This window comes from Delphinus delphis, chromosome 21 (genome assembly GCF_949987515.2).
Source record: "Delphinus delphis chromosome 21, mDelDel1.2, whole genome shotgun sequence".
NCBI classification, from domain to species: domain Eukaryota; kingdom Metazoa; phylum Chordata; class Mammalia; order Artiodactyla; family Delphinidae; genus Delphinus; species Delphinus delphis.
This window is the reverse complement of record NC_082703.1, coordinates 12,248,566-12,270,688: the sequence shown is the minus strand read 5'-3', so window position 1 is coordinate 12,270,688 and position 22,123 is coordinate 12,248,566. Positions and strand designations below refer to the sequence as shown.

The 22,123-nt window shown below is 51.3% G+C and overlaps 1 protein-coding gene across 5 annotated transcripts in view; it reads left to right on the top strand.

The window, feature by feature from the left end:
- The window catches only part of RBPMS (RNA binding protein, mRNA processing factor), a 186,377-nt gene that overhangs the window by 153,147 nt on the left and 11,107 nt on the right, over positions 1–22,123 (top strand). For 2 of the 5 annotated variants that reach the window (XM_060001113.1, XM_060001112.1), the window contains 2 exons: positions 7,859–7,986; positions 10,677–10,902. In XM_060001113.1, the coding sequence (XP_059857096.1) occupies positions 7,859–7,986; positions 10,677–10,808 (260 nt within the window). In that variant the 3' untranslated portion in view covers positions 10,809–10,902. Of the gene's footprint in view, positions 1–7,858; positions 7,987–10,676; positions 10,903–20,779; positions 20,850–22,123 lie in introns of those variants that run through there. The other 3 variants (XM_060001116.1, XM_060001115.1, XM_060001114.1) reach the window with 2 other exon arrangements.

Genomic DNA, 22,123 nt, shown 5'->3' with positions numbered 1-22,123 from the left:
TGGGATAAAGGGATGTGGGGAGGTAAGAAGAGGAATTGATTTGTGAGTGCATTTTTGTATGAGTTGACTTGGATGTGTTTAGGATGTCTACGTTGGAGTGGAAATCAAAGCTGTAGATGTATGAATTATCCTAAACAGAATTAGTAATTGAAGCGAAGAAAGTGGCCCAGGACGGGATTAAAGAACAGGTAGCGTGGAAGAGGACTGAACACAGACTTGATTTCTCCTGGCGTCTCCTGCACTTCGTACGGCTGGTTCCCGGTGCAGAGCACAAAAACGACAGTCGTGATTTGCGCTGAGTGGTGCTGAACACATCCTTTGAGATTTTCGCCGAATCTTTTTTTTTTAAAACATCTTTACTGGAGTATAATTGCTTTACAATGGTGTGTTAGTTTCTGCTTTATGACAAAATGAATCAGCTATATGTATACATATATCCCCATATCCCCTCCCTCTTGCATCTCCCTCCCACCCTCCCTATCCCATCCCTCTAGGTGGTCACAAAGCACCGAGCTGATCTCCCTGTGCTATGCGGCTGCTTCCCACTAGCTAGCTGTTTCACATTTGGTAGTGTATATATGTCAGTGCCACTCTCTCACTTCGTCCCAGCTTACCTTTCCCCCTCCCCGTGTCCTCAAGTCCATTCTCTACGTTCACCAAATCTTTAGATTCTTCCCCTACACTTACCTTCTTGGAGAGCTAATGAAGTATGTGACCTTTTGTGGGAACCGAAAGGGCTGTGACAACAAATTCCCAGCAATTGGGTGGCTGAAAACAACAGAAATATATTCTCTCAGTTTAGGAGGACAGGAGTCTGAAATCAAGGCATCCTCAGCGTTGGTTCCTTATAGAGGCTCTGAGAGAGAAACCGCCCCATGCCTCTCTCCTAACCTCTGGTGGTGCCGGCAGTCCTTGGCGTTCCTTGGCTTGTAGATATATCATTCCGACCTCTGTCTCCATCTTCACCTCACCTTCTTCTCTATGTCCTCTCCTCTTCTTCCCCCGTTGCGTGGCTTGTGGGATCTTAGTTCCCCGACCATGGATCGAACCGGGGCCCTTGGCAGTAACAGTGCAGAGTCCTAACCACTGGACCACCAGAGAATTCCCCTCTCCTCTTCTTATAGGGACATCAGTCATTGGATTTACCCGACCCCCCAATCTAGGATGATTTCATCTTGAGATCCTTAAATAATTACATTTCCAAAATTTCTCTTTTCAAAAAGTTACATTCTGAGGTTCTGGGCAGATGTGAATTTTGGGGGGGACACCGTTCAAACCTCTGCAGGAGCTGTGTGCACTTTGCTCTGCCACAGAAACGGGGAATGTGCTATATTTTTAGGCCTCACACCAGAAGAGCACGTCCTAATGGGGTAGTCCTCAAAAGAGTGGGCCTCTTAAGGCTGGTGTTTCAAGGGTTTGCTTAACAAACTTGGATCAACTACTTGCAGAGGTATGTGAGTAGGAGTTGATTGCTTCACAGAAGCCTTGATTTATTTTTCTTTGGAATTTTTCATCAATCTTGGGTCTTCTGTGTCATGACTGCTGTTTTTTCTGGCCAAATTCTTCATCTCTCAGGCAAGCTCTCCTGGAGGACTCTGTCCCTGAGTTTGTTCTAGTAAACCGAGTATGCTAAAAGCTAGAGGTGAAGACCACCTGCTCTCCAGGGGCCTGTCACCACCACCAGTAGTGGGGACATCCCCATGTCAGGGAGGACAGGATGGTATGTGACGGGGAGCCTGAACCATGAGACATGAGACCTGGATTCTAATCCCAGTTCAGACACTATGAGACCTTGGATAGATCTTTTCTCATCATTAAAATGAGACAGCCATTCCTGCCCCTTTTTCCAGAGCTTTTAATGAGGATCCGGAATAATGACGTACAAGCACTCAGCAGCTGTGTATAAAAAGTATGAAAATAGGCGTTATTAAAACAGGATTGAGGGGCTTCCCTGGTGGCGCAGTGGTTGAGAGTCCGTCTGCCGATGCAGGGGATGCGGGTTCGTGCCCCGGTCCGGGTAGATCCCACATGACACGGGGCGGCTGGGCCCGTGAGCCATGGCCGCTGAGCCTGCGTGTCCAGAGCCTGTGCTCCGCAACGGGAGAGGCCACAGCAGTGAGAGGCCCGCGTACCACAAAAAAAAAAAAAACAGGATTGAAATGTAATCTTATTTAAAAAGTAGCATTGGCATGCTCTCACGTTCATCCTCTTTCAGTACCTATTTCTCTCCCACATGGAATTGAATGAACCTAGAATTTGTTCATTTCCTCCTGAAGGACAAGGTATTTTTTTTTCTCCATTCGTTTTATCAAGTATGAGCAAATGGTTGACTTCTTGATACTTTCTGGTGGTAGGCACCAGGGTAAGCAAAGAGTGAGCACTTAGAGCCCTGGAAGATGCAGAATGCAGCAGAGCAGAGGGTACTGACTGCTCCCCAGAAGGCCAGCCTCGCCTCACCTCCACCCCCGGGGAAGTGACATCTAAGTGGAATCCTTTGAAGAATGCATAAGAGTTAAGCCAGGTGAAAGGAAAGAACACTCCCAGCAGAGGGAAAAAGAGTGTACTAGACCTAGAAGTGGGAAGGGAACCATGTATGGTCAAGCCAGGACAATGGCTGATGGATCCTAGACCGGGAGGGAAGACCAGGTGAGAGCCGGGCTGGAGAGGTGGGTGGTGATGGCAAGATCATGCGGGGTCTTCTAGGCTATGGTCACATCCTGTCCAGAGAGCAAAGAGAAATCATAGGTTATTTAAGCAGGAGAGTGACATTACTAAATTGTGTATTTTTAAAGTTGACCCAGGTGCAGTGTGGCGGCCCAGGAGGCCCTTTTCGGTAATCCAGTGATGGGAGTTAGGATCACAGTGATGATAGGATAGATTCAATAGGACCTTGGTGAAAGATCGAATGTGAGGGAAGGTGGGGTGACTTCCAGGTCACCCTGGCTTGGGCAACTAAGCAGCGTCTTTTACTGAAATCTGGAACCAAGGAAGACAGGCCACTGGAGGGAGTGTGTTTCGTTTGGGACATGTTGAGCACGAGATTGCCGTGGAATATTTCCAAATAGAAATATCCAAGAGACAAAGTAAATACTGACTTAAAAGTTCTTGGGCCGTGTGTTCGCAGCTATCCTAAGGTCGCTCCATTAAAGAGTCTCCTTGTTCCTCTTTATCTCAGTTGTCTCTAAGAGTCATTCATCTTTATCCGTTTCAATGTGACCTTAGACTGGAAGCCTCGCCTGTCTGCATCCTTGTTTCCTCACCCAGATGAAAAGGCAGGCTAGGTGATCTTCATGAGCTCTTTCGGTTTAAACATTCATCAGACTTTGCAGTTCTTTCTTTTCAAAGGGATTGGAGGTTGGAATTGGGGACGTTTCTAGTCTTTGTTGGTTAGAATTCAGTTTGAACTCTCCCGGTTGCATACTCTTATGCTAAGAAAAAGGCCTATTCAGATGTATATTGTGAGCCCTCAACAACGCTATCCTCAGAGGTGCCAAAGGAGAAAAGGATGTAGCCAGATCTGGCGCCTAGGGAAAGGATTGACCCAGCCTCTCAGGAGGGTCAGATTAGGCCCAGACAAAAGCCCTGGGCTTCTGATCTCTTTCTGCTCCCTGGGGTCTGGCTCACTCTGGGTGGTCAAGAGCCTCTTTTGTTAGGGGACCTTAACCCCCTCCCCGACTCCAGTTCATCCCAATGGGCCTAGGGCGGCAAACTTATCTTCTTTTTTCAGCCTTCCCGTCCTGTTAAGTCAGAGCAGGCTGCGCGGCGGCTCCGGAAGGTGAAGCCCACCTGAGCGGTGCTGGCGTCTCTCCTTCCACCCGGGAGTCGTACAAAGGGCTTGGGCTGTGGAAAACCTGTCTCTAGCTGCTGTAATTTTCTCAAGCCCACATTAGCAACAAAAAAGAGCATACAGATGCTAAAAGCTTGTGCAGCTCACTGCCCTCTTCCATCAAAGGAGAGCGTGTGCCGTTTCGGGGAGTCTGCAGCCGCATGGTGAAATGCAGGCGTCCATGAGGGCTGCTCTCCCACCGGTGTGATCCTGACCGGGGCCGGCTGCCTCTGCTGTGCCTGTGCGGTTCTGTCACTCGTGGGTGGCCCTGAGCCAAGCGAGGGATGTCGGGCTGGGTCTGCTTTGACCCTCCAGTTTCACTCCCAAAACAAGTCCAGGATTATCGCTGTCATTTGCATTTTCTCTCCTGGAGTGTTTCATCCATGTATTCAACAGATACTGTGTAACAGGTACTATCCCGGGCACTTTGAAAGCAAAATGCCTAACACTTTACTCAAGCGGCTAATAATAGAATAAGAAAGACAAGTAGGAAGATAGCAGTGGTTCTCATACTTAGGCGTGCATCGGAATCACCTGGAGGGCAGAATTTCTGGTTTAGTAGGTCTGGAGTGAGCAGAGAATTTGCATTCCCCCCGTGCCCCCTGCTGCTGTTCCTGCTGGTCCAGGGAGCCACCTGCGGGAGCTGCAGTGCTGATGGGAAGCTGTGGCTTGGGGACATGGGGGAGGGAGTGAACAGCTCCACCTGGGTTATTTACCTTTCTTCCTGTTATCTTACCCGCTGTACGGCTTGGGTCAGATTTATCAACACCTCAGTTTGCGGGGCCATTAAAGCTCTCTCAAGCTCCCCCCCGGGCCCTCCAGGGGCTCAGGGTACCTTGGCCACTGAAGTTCGTCAAGAGAGCCTATTTCGTTCCCTCCCAGGTGTTTCCTTGTTCCTTCTTTCTTCCCCACCCCTCTCTGGCTACTCATTGCCCACCTGCCCGTCCTCTCTCAGCTGGGCTTCCAGGAGCTACAGGAATGAATTCGGACTTCCGAGATTTTGAAGAGGAGCTTACTTTAAAAACCGGTCCCTGGGTGACAGCAGCTGCAGGAGCGGTTTTCAAGCTGTTTTCTCCGGAACCCTGGTGTACTTTCTGGGGACTCAACAGGGGTGGAGGTCCTCCAGCCGTCCCCACGACCACCAGCAAGTCAACCCAAACTACTGCACTCTTAGTAAACAAGAATTTCTGGGAAACACGTTTGAAGAAAGGTTCCATCGCTTTTATTTTTCACTTTGAAGATTCTTGCTCCAAAGCACTTGCTCTTGTTTGAGCCTCTGCCTTTGCTCCATTTTTTTTTTTTTTCTGGTGGATATGACAAATACTGCAAGGACTGAGAAATTTTAGATCTAGTTCCTATGGATGTTCCCTCAGTTCCTTTAACAAAGAAAACAGTGGTGTATCTTTAAACAACTTGTAGAATTTTCTGTCAGGGACTATTCAGGACAACAAGCAGCACTGCAGGCTAAATGCCGGGGTCAGAGCTGGCCCAGGGGTGCAGACTTGAGTGAGACCTGGCTCCTGCCCGCAGAAGGTGTCGTCGGTAACCCCCTCCCTGCCGTCCTCTCCCCGTTCTCAGCGACACAGAGCATCACCGCTGACATATTTTGAGTGCATCCTCCTCCGGACCGTAACTCCAGATCCATCCCGAGAGGAGATGGAAGAAGGGATTTATCCCGTGTGCATTTGCCCTAGTCTCTTTTAGGCCTCTGCTTCGCTACCTGACTCTATACTATTTATGACTCTGCAACTTTGGGTTTAGAGGGTTTGGAAGCAGCCCCCACCCCCACCCCGTTCTGCTGGGCTAGGTTTTATGCAAATATCAATCAGTGAGTTGTCTCCAAGCATCTGTATAGGCCCAGTGTGAAGTCATGCTTTAGGGTAAAATGTGGAAATGTATGGAAATCGTAAATTCCATCTGGCTGAGATTGAAACCCAGACTGTCTCTTTAGGATCAGATATCTTAAAAGACACACATTTGAAAACCTTTCTAAAGGAAGCCCCAGGGTGCCCTGCAGCCAGCCTCACCTTTAGCCCGTCAGGCTGCAGGCCAGGCACAGCCCCTCTGATGCTGGTTGATAGACTTCTGCCGTCACAGTGGGGCTGGACAAGCGTGGGCTGAGAAATTAGTGTGTCCTGGGTCTTGAGACTCTTGCCTTTAAAAAAAAAAAAGACTCAGTGTCTTAAAATAGCATGGTAGCTGAAATAACAATAACAGCAACAGTAATAGCTTGCCATTCCTGAGAATGGTTGTTTGTTTAAAATAAAATCTGAGGCATTGGTTCTGGGGCTATTTGGTTTCCACGAGCTGGGCTCTCACAAGAGTTGTTGCTCTAATGGACATCATGTGGTCTCATCACGACAGGAAACATGGGGGTCTGTGAAGCGTTGTCTTAACCCCTCTGTAAGGAATTTCCTTACAGAAACTGCAGACACCTACACACCCTAGAACTGGAAGTAGGTGGTATAGACCTGATCACTTTAAAGAGGGCTATGGTGCTAGTATTCTCCTCTTCAGATAATTACTATTAGTCTGCTCTTTTGGCCTAGGCTTCCCAGCCTAGATAGACAGGCCATCTGTGTTCCCATCACCAAGTCTTGAGGTCGTTTCAACTGCCTTGTTGAGAGAGGGAGTCGGGGCGGCCACATATATAACCCCACCTTGCGGGCATCCCCGGCTGCCCCCTGACGCGTCCTGATTGGTCAGCTCTGGACCGTCTCTCAGCCTGTTGGAAGCTCTTGAACGCAGGAGCCGTGCGCACACCCTGTCCGCTGGCGCAGACGCGCACACGGCCTCAGCTGCCTTCCGCTGGTTCTGTAGAGCAGTCCCCACGTCACACTCAGCAAAGCGGTTTTCTGTGTCTAACCCCCTTCCCACGCTGAAAACCCTGCCCGGGGTCAGAATTGGGGGAGATGGGGGAGACCTACAATGCAGGCCTGCGCTGGCTTTAGATGGTGGGAGGGAGTGAAGGGACCCTCTTGACCTTGGGTCGCGTGCACTGTACCCTTGTGGGACGTCCTGAATGGCACGGGCACTGATGGCTTCGCCGGGTCACCTTTTCCTGACTTCCTCGGTGGCCCTGGGGGGGCATCCGGGCCTACTTGATGTCAGACTTTGACAGGTGATAAAAGCACGTATTGAGATGGCCGCTTCACAGGTTCCAGATCCAGAACTATTGACTGAGGTTATTTTTGCCTTTGCTGAGACGCTCCCCTGTGTGTTTGCTGTTACTTTAATGGGTTGCTTCCTGATCCATGCTGAGGCCCGGTACTTGCCCTTCAACCCGGCAAACTGCAGCTTGACCTGAGTGGAATCGGAGGTCCACGAGGTCCCTTTAGACCAGTCAGTTGGCAACATGACTCATCTTTTTTCCCCTAGAAAATAAAATCTGTGTAAACAGCAATTGTGAACGTCCTTATTTGGATTTTTGTGGGGCTTAACTTTCATCGGCATACCCCAGGCTTTGCACTTCCATTCTCTGAACTTTTAACACCTTACGTGCCCTATAGGCACAGTGTCTGGCCTTGTGCTTCTAAACAGAAACCGTTTGGTGATCCCGATACTTGTCAGTAGTAATTATGCTGATTCACAGGAAAGTCCTCCCGTGCTTCTGGTCTGTCGCCGTTCTCCCAAAGGCTCTGCAGTGAGTCTTCATGGGAGATCGCCTCCTAGTTCTTTCTTCCTCTTTTCCTCGGAGGACCCCGTTTGCTGTTTGGTGCAGGAAGTCCCCACTGTTCGTGGGTTCCCCCGAGCTACAGTTGGAAAGACATCAGAGTGTCCAGGGTGGAGCCCGGGCCTGAGATCTCAGCAGGCCAGACAGGAAGCAGATTTCTTGCTTTTTTTTGTCCATTTTGTATTTACCATTCTCTTGCTTAGTGTTTGGGGGGACCGGAGCCAACAGGTTATTGAAAGAATGAGAGCGACTTGACTTCTGACATTGATTGGGGCTCGGGGCTACACTGGGTGTTTTGTTTCTGATTTGAAGCCAGCTGTTTGGTAACCACTAACTCTTCCCTTATTCTTTTCTTGCAGATGAGCTCACAGTGCCTGCACTTTACCCCAGTAGCCCTGAAGTGTGGGCCCCGTACCCTCTGTACCCAGCGGAGCTAGCGCCTGCTCTACCTCCTGCTTTCACCTACCCCGCCTCACTGCATGCCCAGGTAATTCATACCCATCGGCCACGACTTCACTCCACCAGCAGCCCTTTCAAACCTGGTTCCCCAGGGCACACCATACAACTAACCCCTATCCAGCTAACAGATCCGCCTTCAAGAGATTACTGATCCCCTCTGAATCAAGCTGACACTCCTCCAGGACTTCCGAGGACCGTCTGACAGCAATGATATCACCCACTGCCTGATGTTTGCCCCAAAAACACCTCTCTCTTCCTTAATGATCTCACCCTCATATCACACACGAGAGACTGGGCCCAGGTCACCTCCCCAGCCAGCTAGAGGGTGTCACGGGAGCAGAGATGTGTGTGCCTTGCCGTGGGGAAGGGCTGCAGAGGAAGGCGTGCGCTTGTTATAAGAGCTACCTGTCTGCGTGTGCTCCTGTGTGCTGAGGTCTCTTCTCTTGTGTTCTGGGAGCTCTAGGGACGAAGGAGCAAGCTGGGAGCTTCCCGGAGGAAGGTTATGTGCTATGATACATATGTTAAAGAAGAGATTAAGGGTTCCTTTTTTCCATTTTTAAGAGACCCTGTAGAAAAGGAGGTACAGTATAGTGTCTTAAATGTAATTATAGGTCAAGGTAGAGGTATCTCTTCTGACCAGCTTTCTTTCTTAGTTAAAATAGCCTGGGCTTTATGAACAAACTCCGCTGTTTCTTCACAAAGATTAGTCTACCTACCAACCCTTTCTCTTCCCTTGGAAACGATGTTTCTCTTAGCTTTGCTTTTAGTGCTAGTAGTAGTAATCAAGGTTAGGATTCAGCGTGATGATCAATAATAACAAATAAGATAGAAAGAATATAACTCTCATTTGTCTTACTGCATGTGTAACTCCTCTAAAAGCAGGAAAGCCTGTTTTTAAAAAGTTACCAGCCTGAACAGGTGGGGTTTTTGTTTGTTTTGCTTAGTGTTTGTGTACCAGGCTGGATGAAATAATTAAAAGTCTTACGTTGTACACAACTTACTGTGTTGTGCAAGACACCTATACGCGGCCCCAGCGAGGGTCTCCCAGGCAGGCCATGGGGTCGGGCGTGTTCTCAGCTGGACCTCCTTCCATCCTCTCTCAGCTGAGTTGTTGATGCTCCGTATGTGCACGGACAGCCCGCCTCCCAGGGACCGTGCAGGCAGACGATAAAGAGAAGGCCTGGGTACCTGGGCCTCGGAAGTGATCACCCTTTGTGTTGGAAGAAGGGGGTAGAAAGGAGTACAGGTAGTGAGGAGAAAGGTGGTGGTGGGGAGAGTGTTTGGCACCGAAAACAAAGTAACGGGGGTTCTTCCGAGACTGATGACCCAGTTTCCGGATTCGCTGTGCTTTCTGCTTTCCCTTCCCTGTTGCGTTTTCCACCCTTGTCCGTGTCAGTGCTTGGTCACCCTTGCAGCGGCAGGTAGCGGGGGAGGGCAGAGGGAAAGGAAACGGGCTGATACCTTCTGCTGAGTTATCAGAATGCTCGTAGTGACCTTAGATTATTTTGTAGATGCCGTGGAGCAACTCAGAAAGTCCCCTGTGTTTGTGGCCCACCCCTGCCATCTGGGGACATGTGACCCACCTCTTCCTGTGCTGCCTAGATACAGGTCAATTGACGACTGAGGCAAATGTTAATAATACCATGAAATGGTGCCAAGTTTGCCTCGTCTTCTAAATGCCCATGGCTTTGGTTAATCGGCACCAAAGCCTTTCACCACTGTCCTGGAAAAGCAGGAGTTGACAGTGGCCAGAAAGGACTGCGAATGGCGGCTTTTGGCCATGATGTCTGGGTAATTTGCCCTTGCTTCATTCATAGAACGGATGAAATCAGAAGTCATTCTGGGGAATACGGTGGGAGAAGGAGGGTAAAAAGTCTTAAGAGATCAGAAAGCCCAGGCCATTGTGAGAAAGGATGAGGAGAGACAGTGCCAAGATTACACGGACTCAACCGTTATGCTTTACTGGGATGTATCGCCCAGGGTGGCACCTTCCCCGTGAGCTCTTCCCTGACCTTGAGGCTCTCCCAGCCAGGAATCCACCTGGTGCTGCCACATCAGTCCTACGGTTGGTGGGACTCTCTTCTGATACCAGTGAGGTCCTTGTGCTCAACCCCACTTCTTGTTTGGGGTCATTCCCAGTGCAAGCTTGGGTTCTGTATCCTAAAGACTGATGAACAAATACGGTCATTTAAATGTCTTTGTCCGGTGTGAGAATCGTAGAATGAACTGGGAGAGGCTTGACAGATCAGCTGGTCTGACCCATTTTACAGATGAGGAAACAGACTGGAGAAGAGGAGAGAGCTGTCCAGAGTCGCAAGCGCTCTGCCATGACCAGAGCCAGCTCGCCTGACTCCCAGCTCTTTCCACACCTCAGTGCTGGCTCACCAAAGACTAATTCTTTGATGGAATTTTGGAAAGGCCTTGCTCCAGTGACTCCTTGGATCTTTCTCCTGTAACTAGATGGGAAGCCTGTAAGAAGAGACTTGGAGACAGAGACGAGGGAATCAGAACTTAACCTTCACCCAGAGGGCCTGAGAGCATTTTTATTAACTGGAGGTAGAGCAGAGGGGAGACCAAAATGGAGCGTCCTCTTAGTGGCTAATTCCATTTTTGTTTCGGAAAGCGTATTATGTCTTTGGAGATCAGCTTTTAAATAATTTTGCTTTTCTTAGTGATGTTGTGCTCTGTTTTGAGACGTGGATTTTTTTTTTCTTCTAGTGTTTCTCTCCTGAGGCAAAGCCCAACACACCTGTCTTTTGTCCACTTCTCCAGCAAATTAGATTTGTCTCTGGGAATGTGTTTGTAACATATCAACCTCCTGCAGACCAGCAGAGGGAGCTCCCATGTTGAATTTGCTTGTTAGCTCTTTCTTCCCCCTTTTGCAAAAACTATTTCTTGGTAACATTTGAGATTTCAATAAAAATTTTAATTAGAGAAAAAACGATCTCAAGTAGACTGCAGCGTTTTGTTTTCATGCTGATGCGATTTTGGAGCTAAGATGTTATCTCAGATTTTGGGAGAGCTGGGCCCGTGACCCTCAGTATACCTTATATGCGAGAAGGACTCAGCATCCCAGGGAGACTTGGTCCAGAGCCGAGGCCTCACTGCTGCTCGTATCTTCTTGGGCTCCTGAACCCTCAAGAGCTGCATATTGGAAGAATCTCATTCTAGCATCCATGTGTCACATCTGCCAGGAGATCTCGCTTCAACGAGGGTAGAAGTGTTTTCAGTCTGTGTGATCCAGAAGGAGGACCCAGGAGAGACGGAAATTGTCATCGAAAAGGAGTTGCGTCATATTTCTACTTCTGCCCAGCTTCCATCTGTGGTCGTGTACCTCCATCTCTAAATTGAAGATGCTTATGTGACATCAAATCCCATTTTTTAAAGAATTATTGGATAACGTAATCGGACTGTAAGCTTCAGTACTGCCTTTTTACTTTTAGGGATGAAAGAACATCTATTTCTAAGAGCATCCGATTTCTAAGAAGATGGTTAACATTGTAAGAAATGATCATCCTGCTTACTTTCACCGTCACTGGTATTTGAAGTTTATTAAATATATTATGTGAGTCGCTGTGAACAGCAGAGGAAGGTTTCATTCATGACTTTTAGGAAAGTTATGCTCCGAAGAGAAGGTCCAGACAGTTCCTCTCACCTCCTAGTCACACAATCTCAGCTTTTTAAGTCTGGGTTCATTTTTGCTTTTAGTCTTGTTGCTGCTGGGATTGAGAGAAAGCCAGTAAAATGCACTGTCCTCACGACACTCTAGAAACAATACTATTTCCCTTGACCAGCATCATACTGTTGGGCCTGAAACTTTTGCAGGTAAGTGGGACTGAGAGAGCAAGTCCTGACTGCCCATCTCTTCCTCAGAGGCCTCAGTGGCCCTGAGGAACAGCAGACCTTCTCCCAGGGCTGCTGTGCAGCTTGTAACTGGAACGCATCACCTGCACATAAACAAAAGGTTTTAAAATCATACCACGGACTTCCCGGGGCAAGACGTGCCCCTAGGGAGGTCCCTTGTGACACACTGGAAAAAATTTAAAGGCTAAACCTAAAACAAATACCAGAATGAACCATGGGGGAGAAAACACAGGCAGATAGGGAAGCGAGATCGTGGAGGAGAGAGAAGCCTAGGATGGTGTGTGGGTGGCCTGACTGCGGGACCCCCGGCCAGGTGTTGACTGTGCAGCGTTTAAGAACTGCGTGTGTGAACTTCTCCTTAAAGCACATCTCATTAGGCATCTCCTCTGTCCCTGCGTCCCATAGCGAATACTGAGAGGAAGAAGGAGGTCCTGGCCGGCGTCAGTCTGATTTAAGTACGGAGCCAGTGAGAGGTAGCGTGTCGAGGGTGCAGGGAACAGGGCGGGCGTGAGTGCGGACTCGGTGGAGCACAGCCCCGGCGGCAGGGCGGCCGTGCTTCCCACCCAGGCGCGTGTGGGAAGGACTTTGATTTCTCAGCTTCTCCCTCCTGTTCAGAAGGCAGTAGCCAAGGCTGCAGGGGCGGGCCCGTGAACAGAGCCCACGGGAGGCAGCTTGAGCCCCTCACCAGACGGCCAGCCTGTCGGAGGGCAGGGCGGGGGCAGGAGTTGCGCGCCGTGCTTGTGCGCCTCCCGCGCGGCGTCCACGCTCAACCCGGACGTCCTCATTCTGGAGGCCCGGCCTTCCCAAACGGGTATTGTGTACTGTCTTGCCTGCAGCCCGGGGCTTGCGGCCGGCACAGAGACCACGGCTTCGAAGGACCGCAGCGCTGACTTTGAGGCCGTTCAGCTCAAGGCTTTGAACTGTTTTCAGCCATAAATGAAACTGTTAATCCTCTGACATTTACTTTTCTCTCTAAACCTGCAGCTCCGTGAAGGTCAGAGGGTGGGGAGAAACCGCTGCTTGGTGTTCCGTCTCCTGCATGCACCAGCCTTGTCTAGTTCCCTGTTTTGTTTGGCTTTCTGGTCACCTAGGAGCATCTGGCCTAACTCCCATAAGAGCCTGAAGGCAGGCGGGGCAGGCACGGTGCTCCCAGCGCCAGCCTCCAGGGAGCACAGGGCCCCCCTTTCTTCTCCCAGCCCCTCCCCCCCTGCCAGGGGGGGCCTCTTCCTCTGCCTGCCCCTCGAGGCCTGGCCTCTGCTGGGGCTACCCGGTCAGGTACAGGCGCTGCCATTGACACGACCTCCCCTGAGCAAGCTCCTCAACCTGAAGTGGGGCTAATCGTCCCTCGTGTTAAAGCACTTAACAGGGTGCCTGGCGCACAGGAAGGGCTTAGCAAGCGTTAGCCTTTTAAGGAGCATTTGAATCTTCAAGGAGAAGAAAGCCCAGGACTGGCTACCCACGAAGCTGTGCTAGTTCCAACACTAAGGACATCGAGCACGTCTTGACACTCATGGGGCCGCAGGGTCCTCAGGGCTGCAGCCAAATGAAAGACCAGAGGCTGGAAAGGGTGAATGAGGAATAGACGAGCAAGATGAGGCATCGAACGACAGCCACCGACGTCACCGAGCAACGGCACCTGCCCTGCGTCCAGCGGTGTGGTCTCTGCAGCTTGTGTCAGCACTGGGAGAACTTGTCCCCGGAGGAAGTCCCTACAGCCAGGCCCGGACACGCCTGTCGGAAGAAAACCTGTCCCTGACAGGAAATAGATCAAGAGTGGGAAACAGCTGGATTCCCAGAGAGACCAAGTGGTTCGTGTGTGTTGCTTCACTCAGAGCTGTTGTCCCTGAACTCTCCAGCTGCTGGTCACCCGGTCTGTTCGTCGCTGGGCTTTCTAGCTCATTCTTCCTACAGTCCTTCCGCTGGGGTTCTGCCCGGCCTCATTTCCAGGCGATGGGGTTCCATTTTGTGTCTCGGGGAGATTATTCTCGTCGTAATCCCGTGGCTGAACCAACCCCCAGGGGGGCCAACTCCTGGCCAAGCAAATTCTCTGTCCCTTTTTACCCTCTCTGTCCCATCCGTCCCTCCCCTCCCCTCCTCTTGCTGTCTGGTATTTGAAGAACTAAGGATCCTTTCAATAGAGCAGCGACACAAACCTTGACCCCGTCCTCGCTGGCCTCCCAGAAGCAGTGCAGAACCATTCTTCCAGAGTTGTGGGGTCTAGTTGTTCCTTTGGCCGGAGCTGCTGCTACGCCGCTGAGGCCCAGCCTTCCCCATACTGGGCGGCTTTCCTGACTGGGGGGGCGGCAGCAGGATTGCCTTCGTTTGGTGCGCTGTGTTTTCCAGGTTTCTTCAGCGTGTTCCGTTTGCTCCTGTAAAGCTACGCTCCCTAGATGCTGTGTGTTCTCCCTGACCTCACGAGCAGGGAGAGCCCGTCCCCGAGTCTCAGTGAGTCTCCCCTGTAAGTGCTGTCTGTGAGCCTGCCTCCCCTTCGGATTCCTCACTGCTGAGCCGTCCGCCCAGACAGCGGGATGTGCCGAGGGCCTGGCATGTAATTAATAGGGGCCTCAGTGTTTAAAATTCAGCAGGTCGAATTTTAATGACAATTTCCATCCGTTCTGCTAACTTTGGGATTTTAAGCAAGCTTGTTTGTTTGTTTGTAACCTCCCTGAGCCTCAGTTTCCTCATCTATAAGTAGGAAGAATGAACACTTGTTCTCTAGAGTTATTTTGAGGGAAAGAGTAAAGCGCTTGGCATAGAGTAATTACTGTTAAAGTAGCTCTTTCATTTCTTTTTCTTTCTTTTTTTGGGGGGGGTGGGGGTCAGAACTTCAGGCGTGACCCGGAGGCTCCAGAGCACCTCTGTAGCTTAAGAAGCAGGTAGGCTGCAGGGATTCAGGACTGGTACCCCGCCAGCAGAAACCTAAGGGTCCAGGCTTCACTCTTCGGTAAAGAAGAAAAGCAGCTGGGGCCGGGCCAGGAGGGCAGCCTGTCGCTGTGGTGTGAGCGGAGGGGAGGCTCAGGTGGGGTCAGCTGGCCATCCACCCGGGTGTTTGGCCTCCTTGGTGGGAATAGTCACCCAGATACCGTCTGAAAGCACGTGAATTCTAACTGCTTTGGAAACAAAACCCAGGCTACAGAGAAACTTTGGAAATGTAAAATGTAGCCTCCGTAAAAAGAAAGTGAACTCCGTGAAGAAAACCAATTGTGACAGGGGTAAAAAGGAAAATCAGCTCCAAATGGGATCATGTTTTATTCAAGATTTGTGCTGCCAGCGGGCAAGGCCAGAACTTGGATGGCAAAGTGGGACAACCCAACCTCAAGACTCATCCACTCTGCCACGAAGTGCTTCTCGCTTCACCGAGCTCGGCTCCTGGAGATCTCTAATGGCCCTTGATAGCAAACAGAGTTAAAAATTAACAGTCTGACAAAATTAAAAATGGATGACAAGCAACCACTGTGGACTTAATCTGACACAGGGTGTTACATGCTTGGGTGCCCTCGACCCGAGTGGCGTCTTGAGTGAATTTCTGGGATGTCTGAGCGCATTTCACCTGCCTGTTTGGAAGCAAGAGCCTGGTTTGTGCTTGGGACAGATGGGGAAAGAGTCTGAAAGCCCAAGAGAGAAAATTAACCCTGAAGGCTTATGTTTAATTAAGCCCAGCCTTGATTGCTCTTAGCGGGAGGTACTCACAGGCCTAGGACCTTGCCTTTGAGGTCTAGACCTTGTCGCTGCCTGGGCTCAGACCTCAGCACCGTCCCACCATTCAGACTGGGAGATCAGGCGGGGTCACGGGGTTGGGCTGGGGCGTGGCCTTCTCCCCGGCTCTCCGGGTGGGTCAGATGGCAAACTTAAACCTTTGAACCGGTTCCTGTAAACCTTGACATTTTGTCTAGGTGTTGGCGACTTGTTTAATTGCCCTAGGCAAGGAGTATTAGGGGCTAAACAAGTAGCGTAAAGAATGCTGATGGCATTTCGTGTCCTCCTTGTCTTAAGAAAGAGCGTGAGGGGGCAGAGGGGACCGGTGGGTGCAGATGTCCCTTTAGAGGGCGATCTTCACGGGCCTCATTTCATGAAGCAGAGGAATTCCTGGAAAGTGTTCTTCCAGCTTGGGTGGGTGAATGCTTTATTAGAAATGGAGGATTGCTACTTGAAAGAACCCTATAATTGGTCCCATAAAGAGGGTCATCTCTTTTGTATTGCAATTACCACTCCAGTCTATGTGGCGAGTTTGGAGTTTCTTGGACCAGAGTGTGCTTCTGCCTTGGCAGCCTCTCCTCAGCCTGGCAGCCTGCAACGAAGTTTGCCGTGGGCCCTGACATGCTTTATTTGGTGATGCTGCGTAAGAGCGGATCCTTAGAGCTGGGAGTCAGTGGGGCAGAGTTGCTTATAATTAAACTGTGTGAGTGGCTGGCGGCCAATGGCTCAATGCTGGGAAGGCCCTGGCAGGGTATTCAGGGCTCCTTCTTGGGGACAGTGGTGGAAACCTGCCTAAGAATATCCATGCCTTAAAAAGGAGAGGAAGCTTCGTTCTGACTGTGGTGCTGGGAAATCTGCATTCAGGTACAGCACCTGCCTTAGGAAAGGTAAGAAGATCTTCACTGCTCCCGATAGATTAGACATCCAGGGTACCAGCTGGTCTGGTGATCGTCTTCCAGCCCTGATTAGTTTTGTTAAGAGCTGGGAACTTGGGTGCTGTGTCAGCGTGCCTCAGCCTCCTGGATCCACCATATGTCACCACTGGAAGGGGCCTTCCAGACCAGCGTTTCTCAGCACTTCTATGTAATTCAAAAGATTCCGTGATCAGATAAACTTGAGAAACCCAGGATGAAATCAGGTCAAACAGGTTTGTTTAAACTTCTGAGAGCCTTTGATGTGCTAACGTGTATCTAGAATCTGCTGAGACTGTGCATTTTTCTCTCAAATGTACTTGACTGCAGAGCATCTCACTTCTTCTGGACACACTTTTGGAAACCTGTTCAAGCACAGTGTCTCTCAAACTGGAGCATACATATGCGTCATCATCTCCTGGAGGACTTGTTAAATGCAGGTGCTTGGGCCCTACCCCTGCCGTTTCTGCATCTCTGATATATGTCCCAGGTGATGCTGGGGGTCAAGGGACCACACTCTTGAGAACCACTGGTCTAGACTTGTCCCTTTATTCCACAGAGAAGAACATTGCTAAACCAAGGGGTATCTGTTAATGGTAGTTGCCGTGAGTTGAGCCAGCTGCCTGGTAAGCACCTCTCATGACTGTTTCCAAAGGCATGTGGGACGATGGGAGTCATCACTACTCGGGGATAGTACAGTGCAGAGGATGACCCTTTCGGTACTTTACACTGTGCTCCCCACAAACCACTGTACGGGGGCCAGTGCCTCAGGCAGGGCTCCCACCCTGGAGCCCAGTCAGGGTTTCCTGTCCTTGGCAACACTACTGGGGACATGAAGTTTATGTATTTTAATCCTCTGGGCCTTAGTTTCCTCATCTACAAATGGAAGAGGATGGAAATGATCTCTGGGTTCCTTCTCCTCTCTCTAGCACTCCACTTTATCTTTGCTCTGAGTCATTTCTTTTTCTGGCGGCCCTCCTGTCTGTCACCAGTCTATCCCCAGTCACAGGAGCTGGTACGAGGCTGAGGTGATGGAGACTTCAGTGTTACCCTTGCAGGGCCACTGCATTTGAGAGCAGCGTTCCTGCAGAAGTGTCATGGTGGCATCCCAGTGTGGGCCCTGGATGGTGAATCGTGACAGTAATAACTGTCGGCGTTATGAAGCTCTGGGGGAAGGGTCCCAGCGTCTTCTGTGTTGCTTATTCATTTATATGTCACAGTTTCTGTGATGTGCTTCGCAGTCTCTGGCACAGAGTAAAGATCAGTGTTAGCTTGGATCGTAGGAATGATGTTAGAGGCTCCTGCAGGGATTTCTGAGGCCCCTGGAATTGCATACAAGGTTGTGAGCATGCAGCTGTGTATGTGTGATTGAGCACACGTGCATTTTTCTGCAGACAGGACCGTTGCCTTACGAGGGTGGTCAGCTGCGTAGACTGCATCCCTGCTGGATTGTCCCTGGAGCTGGAATCGGGGAATCATGGGTCTCCCCGGTGTTTGTGACGCATCTAAGTAGCCCCTAGGCACTGGGCAGGAGTGGCCGCGAGTGACCCGGGGCCAAAAACCACAGCAGAAGAGCAGCCTGAGTGGGTGTTAAGGAAGAACCGTGTTTTCCCAGACAGCGGTAATTAGCACAGAGCAGCTTGTTCCTCGGGGCTGGCTGCCTGAGCTCGGGTTTTGCCCAGTGAGCTCTGCTGCTCTGTGCTCTGCGGGCCCAGGGACAGTGCTGATGAGAAGTGCGGGCTCGGCCACCTGCCTTCTGAGGAAGTGGCCTCACAGAGCCGACGCAGGCAGGCGCGGTGGTGTCCAGCCGTGGGGCACGAGAGGGATGGATCTCGGGGCCCGTCTGCTGCGTGGCCGCCACACCCTCCCTGAGCATCAGCCAGTGGGCCGACCTCACCTCTGCTCGGCCGAGCGCATCTTACCCTGGAGCCCGGAGCTCAGCTTCCGCCGGCCCGCGCGTCGCCCGCGGCCGGCCGGGGAGAGTGCGAGGCCGTGTGTGCGTGGAGAGGCTCGAGCGGGCGTGCAGGGCGGGAGGGGCTTCACCTGCATCGAAGCGAGGCTCCTGCCAGCCACTCTGCGGCTCTCCCCTCCTCGGGCAGCCCCTGTCCCGTGCCTCCTCCGTTGACCACCAACGCGTCTTGGCCTCCTTGGGCTCAGCGCTCCCGCCCCGCACCCGGCAGCACCCGGGCAGCACCAGCCGTCACCACCGCGCTCCCCCGACCCCGGTGCGCACGGCCCCGCCCCCTCCAGTGTGCGCTTAGGTTCCACGTCCCCACCCCATCCTTTACCACCTGTCTCGGGAAGGCAGCTCCACCTCTGCCCTTTGCTTAGTGAGCAAGTGGATTCAGATGCCCAAAGCCGTAAGCCATGGGTAGGTATGAGTTTCTTCTTTGAGTCTCTTCCTCCCCTCCCTCCCTTCTGCCCTCTGCCCCTCCTCCCCTGTACTCTACCCTCCCTCTCCCTTCCCGGCCTCCTGCCTCCACACGTCCCCTCTTTCTTTCTCTCCCTTTGCCCTGCCTACCCCCCTAAGTTCCCCCCGTGACATGTATTTAGCCTACCTGCATGCAGTGTTTTTGGTCCCCGTCCCCTTAATTGCTATGAGTGTTGAAAGGACTCTGGCTCTGTCTTAAATGAGCTTCAGTACCAGCTGGTGGCTCCGAAGGAATACAGCTCTGCCCTCTGCCAACGCGGGGGACCACTTTGGCTGGTAAACTGATTTCCAGTCATATCTGACGTGCTGCTCCGGCGGGTCTCTAAGGCACAGCCGGCCCAGCAGTTTCCCCGAAATGGAGTCCTGGTGTAGGCAGAAGCTGCACCCTGGTCCTATGAAGCCTCCTGAGTAAGTGAGGCCAGACACCTCTCCTCCCAGCTGGGACAGAGTGCCCCAGTGTGGCCCCTCACCCTGCAGTGACAGCCAGAGGGAAGTAGCCGCTCTGTGAAGGAGGCCCGTGGGGTCAAAGGGAACTCCGCGCACTTGTGCGTGTGGACCAGGGGGAGAGGCCAGGGGTGCTACGTGGGCTCTCCCGGGCCCATTCCTAGACAGCCCAGGTTTTGGAATCAAGTTAGAGCTGGTGGAGCCTGAGCCCTGGATTCTGACCCAGCCCCGAGCCCACTGGGCTCTGTGACCATGGTGGACATCATTCAGAAAACCCAGCCCTCAGCTGATTTCCCCACCTGTACAAGTCAGGTAAGATGAGGCGGAAGGTCTCCATCAATGCCTTAGGCCCCCTGCACCTCTGTGTCAGCCAGACTGCTGCTTCATCTGTTTATGCTTTGGAGATGTGAATAAGATGCCACATGAAAAAGGGGTTCTGCTGCAGATTTTATTTCATTAAACTACGGAAGTTGATTTGCCAGGGTAAAATTCCTCCCAGCATCACATTCCACTCTAGAAACGTTCTCACGTGAACCGGTTTGGGCCAGACCCAAGTAAAGAGCAGTCTTCCTCCTGCCATGCTTGGGAGTATGCCACCTCCCTGTGCTGGCAGCCTCCCCCTTCACTGTAATCTGCTCTCCCGCCACCACGCCCAGCGCTGCTTCCTGTGTTGCTCACAGGCCGGTGGGGAGGTCGTCCCTCTTCGGTGTAAACAGACGCAGCGGTAAACGGGCATCTCTCGCCTCTGTCCAAAGGCTTAGGGTCAAAACTGACGGTGCCAATAGATGGACATCTGTCAAAGCCATAGTGCACTCGCCCTTTTGTTTGTTTTTTCACATTCTCCTCATTACAGGATGGGAACATCCTGCCAGTGCACAGAGCATCGCCATCCATTTGTGTTTGGGGCTGGCCTTTCATTTTGGAAACCTAATGGGGGAGGTGGGGCTCAGCAGAGTGAGCAGACAGACACCCCGCAGGGCCAAGAGGCCAGGACCCTTTCTAAAAGAATAGGAGCAGAATCTCAGAAGGCTTCCTGGCCAGACCACTGGCGTGGATGGTGTCGGGAAGCATCCCTTCCTTATCAAAGCTGATATGTGTTGCCACAGGCTACTCAGAAAGCCATTAGGCAGCCTGGCCCCCAGCCCAGGTGCTGCTGAGTGAGCATGGAAAAGGGGGCTCGCTGGGCCAGATTTCAGCCCAGCAGTGGCTGTTAGCGGAGAAGGAAGCTGGGAGCGGGGCAGCTGCTGGACCCCGGCTGCTCCGTGAGAGCTTGGTCCTGTGGAGGATTCCTCAGGATGCGGCTCCAATGCTTTCCAGCCCCTGGGGGGAGAGCTGCCCGGGGGCAAGGATGAGTGGGCGCTGCCTGGGGACAGGAAAGGGGGCAGCAGCCCAGCAGGACGCCCTGTGAGGAGTGTGGATGTACGGGCGGGCAGGGGGAGCCCTGGTTCACACCTTCTCCCCTTGTGTCTTTCCAGATGCGCTGGCTCCCTCCCTCCGAGGCTACTTCTCAGGGCTGGAAGTCCCGTCAGTTCTGCTGAATCCCATGTAAGTACTTGGTTTCAATGAGAACTGTGTCCAGTGCCTGGATGAGCCCAGGCCAGAGCAGACGTTTGATAACTGGGTGGCTGTCATCCTGCCTCAGTGCCTACTCCTGGGCTTGTCCGTGCTCGTTAACAGTCACCCGGCAAACTCCTTGTGGCCCAGAGAGTTCCGGGGTTTACTTTGCACAGGCAGGTTGCCCTGTTGACCTGAAGTCTCAGTTAGTGGCTCATGTCACCTTCGTTTCAATTACCAGGGGAACCGCTGAGTGCAGATTTCAGTTACTGAAGTTCTTAGCACCGTAAAAGGTCAGCGCTTCCAGGGGGCTCCGGTCCTAGGTCAGAAGGAAGGGCCTCACCAAACAGAAGGATTAGTGTTGGGTGTCAGAGTACCAGAAATCCCACACAGGAGCGTCGGAGGGGCCAGTCAACCCACACCCCGACCAGTGAGGATTCTTTCTCTGGCCCTGGCAATAAGTAAGTCAAAGGATGACACTTTTGTGCTTTAAGACATCAACTTCAATAAGTTAGGATTGTACCTTTTCTTCCCCTGAGCTGACATATTTCTGAGTGTGGTCAAAGAGCACTTGGCCTCGGGTGTAACCGTGGACAGAGACTTACACGCTTCTAAGGTCAGAGTTAAAAAGATTTTTTACTAAACGATTCTCAGAGCCTTTATAACAATATGAGCATCGTGAATCTTGAAGATTAGGAAACTCTAGGATGCAGTGTTTCTCAAACTTATTTGAGACCAGGAAACCCTTTTCTCGCACCATCTTAGGAGACTAATGTTTTACATAGCACACGCCTTGGGAAACCGTGCCCTCACCTCTTATCCAGAACCTACACCAGGGGCACCCATACGTATAACCCTTGGACCAGGAGTCACCTCTTGACACTTGTCACTAATATGTGATTATAGGGGGAACACCAGTATTCTTTCCTTAAAGCGACTTGTATTTGTCCCTTATTCTGAAATTGTTCTTCTGTGTGTGTTAAAGTACCCTTTTAAAATGAAATGGTAATGTTAGTGACAGTGTGTTTCCAACGTCCTTTCTTAGAAAGGTGAAGTCAGCCGTCCGTGCTAGACACCTAAAATGTTCTTTACAATGTTTTACTATTGTGTGAAATCTTAGTTTGCTATTTAAGGGTGACTTTTTTCTCCCTGAAAATATAAATTTTAAGCTTTTGAGGTATATTCTGGAGTCCCTTTAAGTCCAGAATTTCCTGAATCCATGCTTCATATCCATGTGCCCATAATTAATTTTTAAATTTAATTTA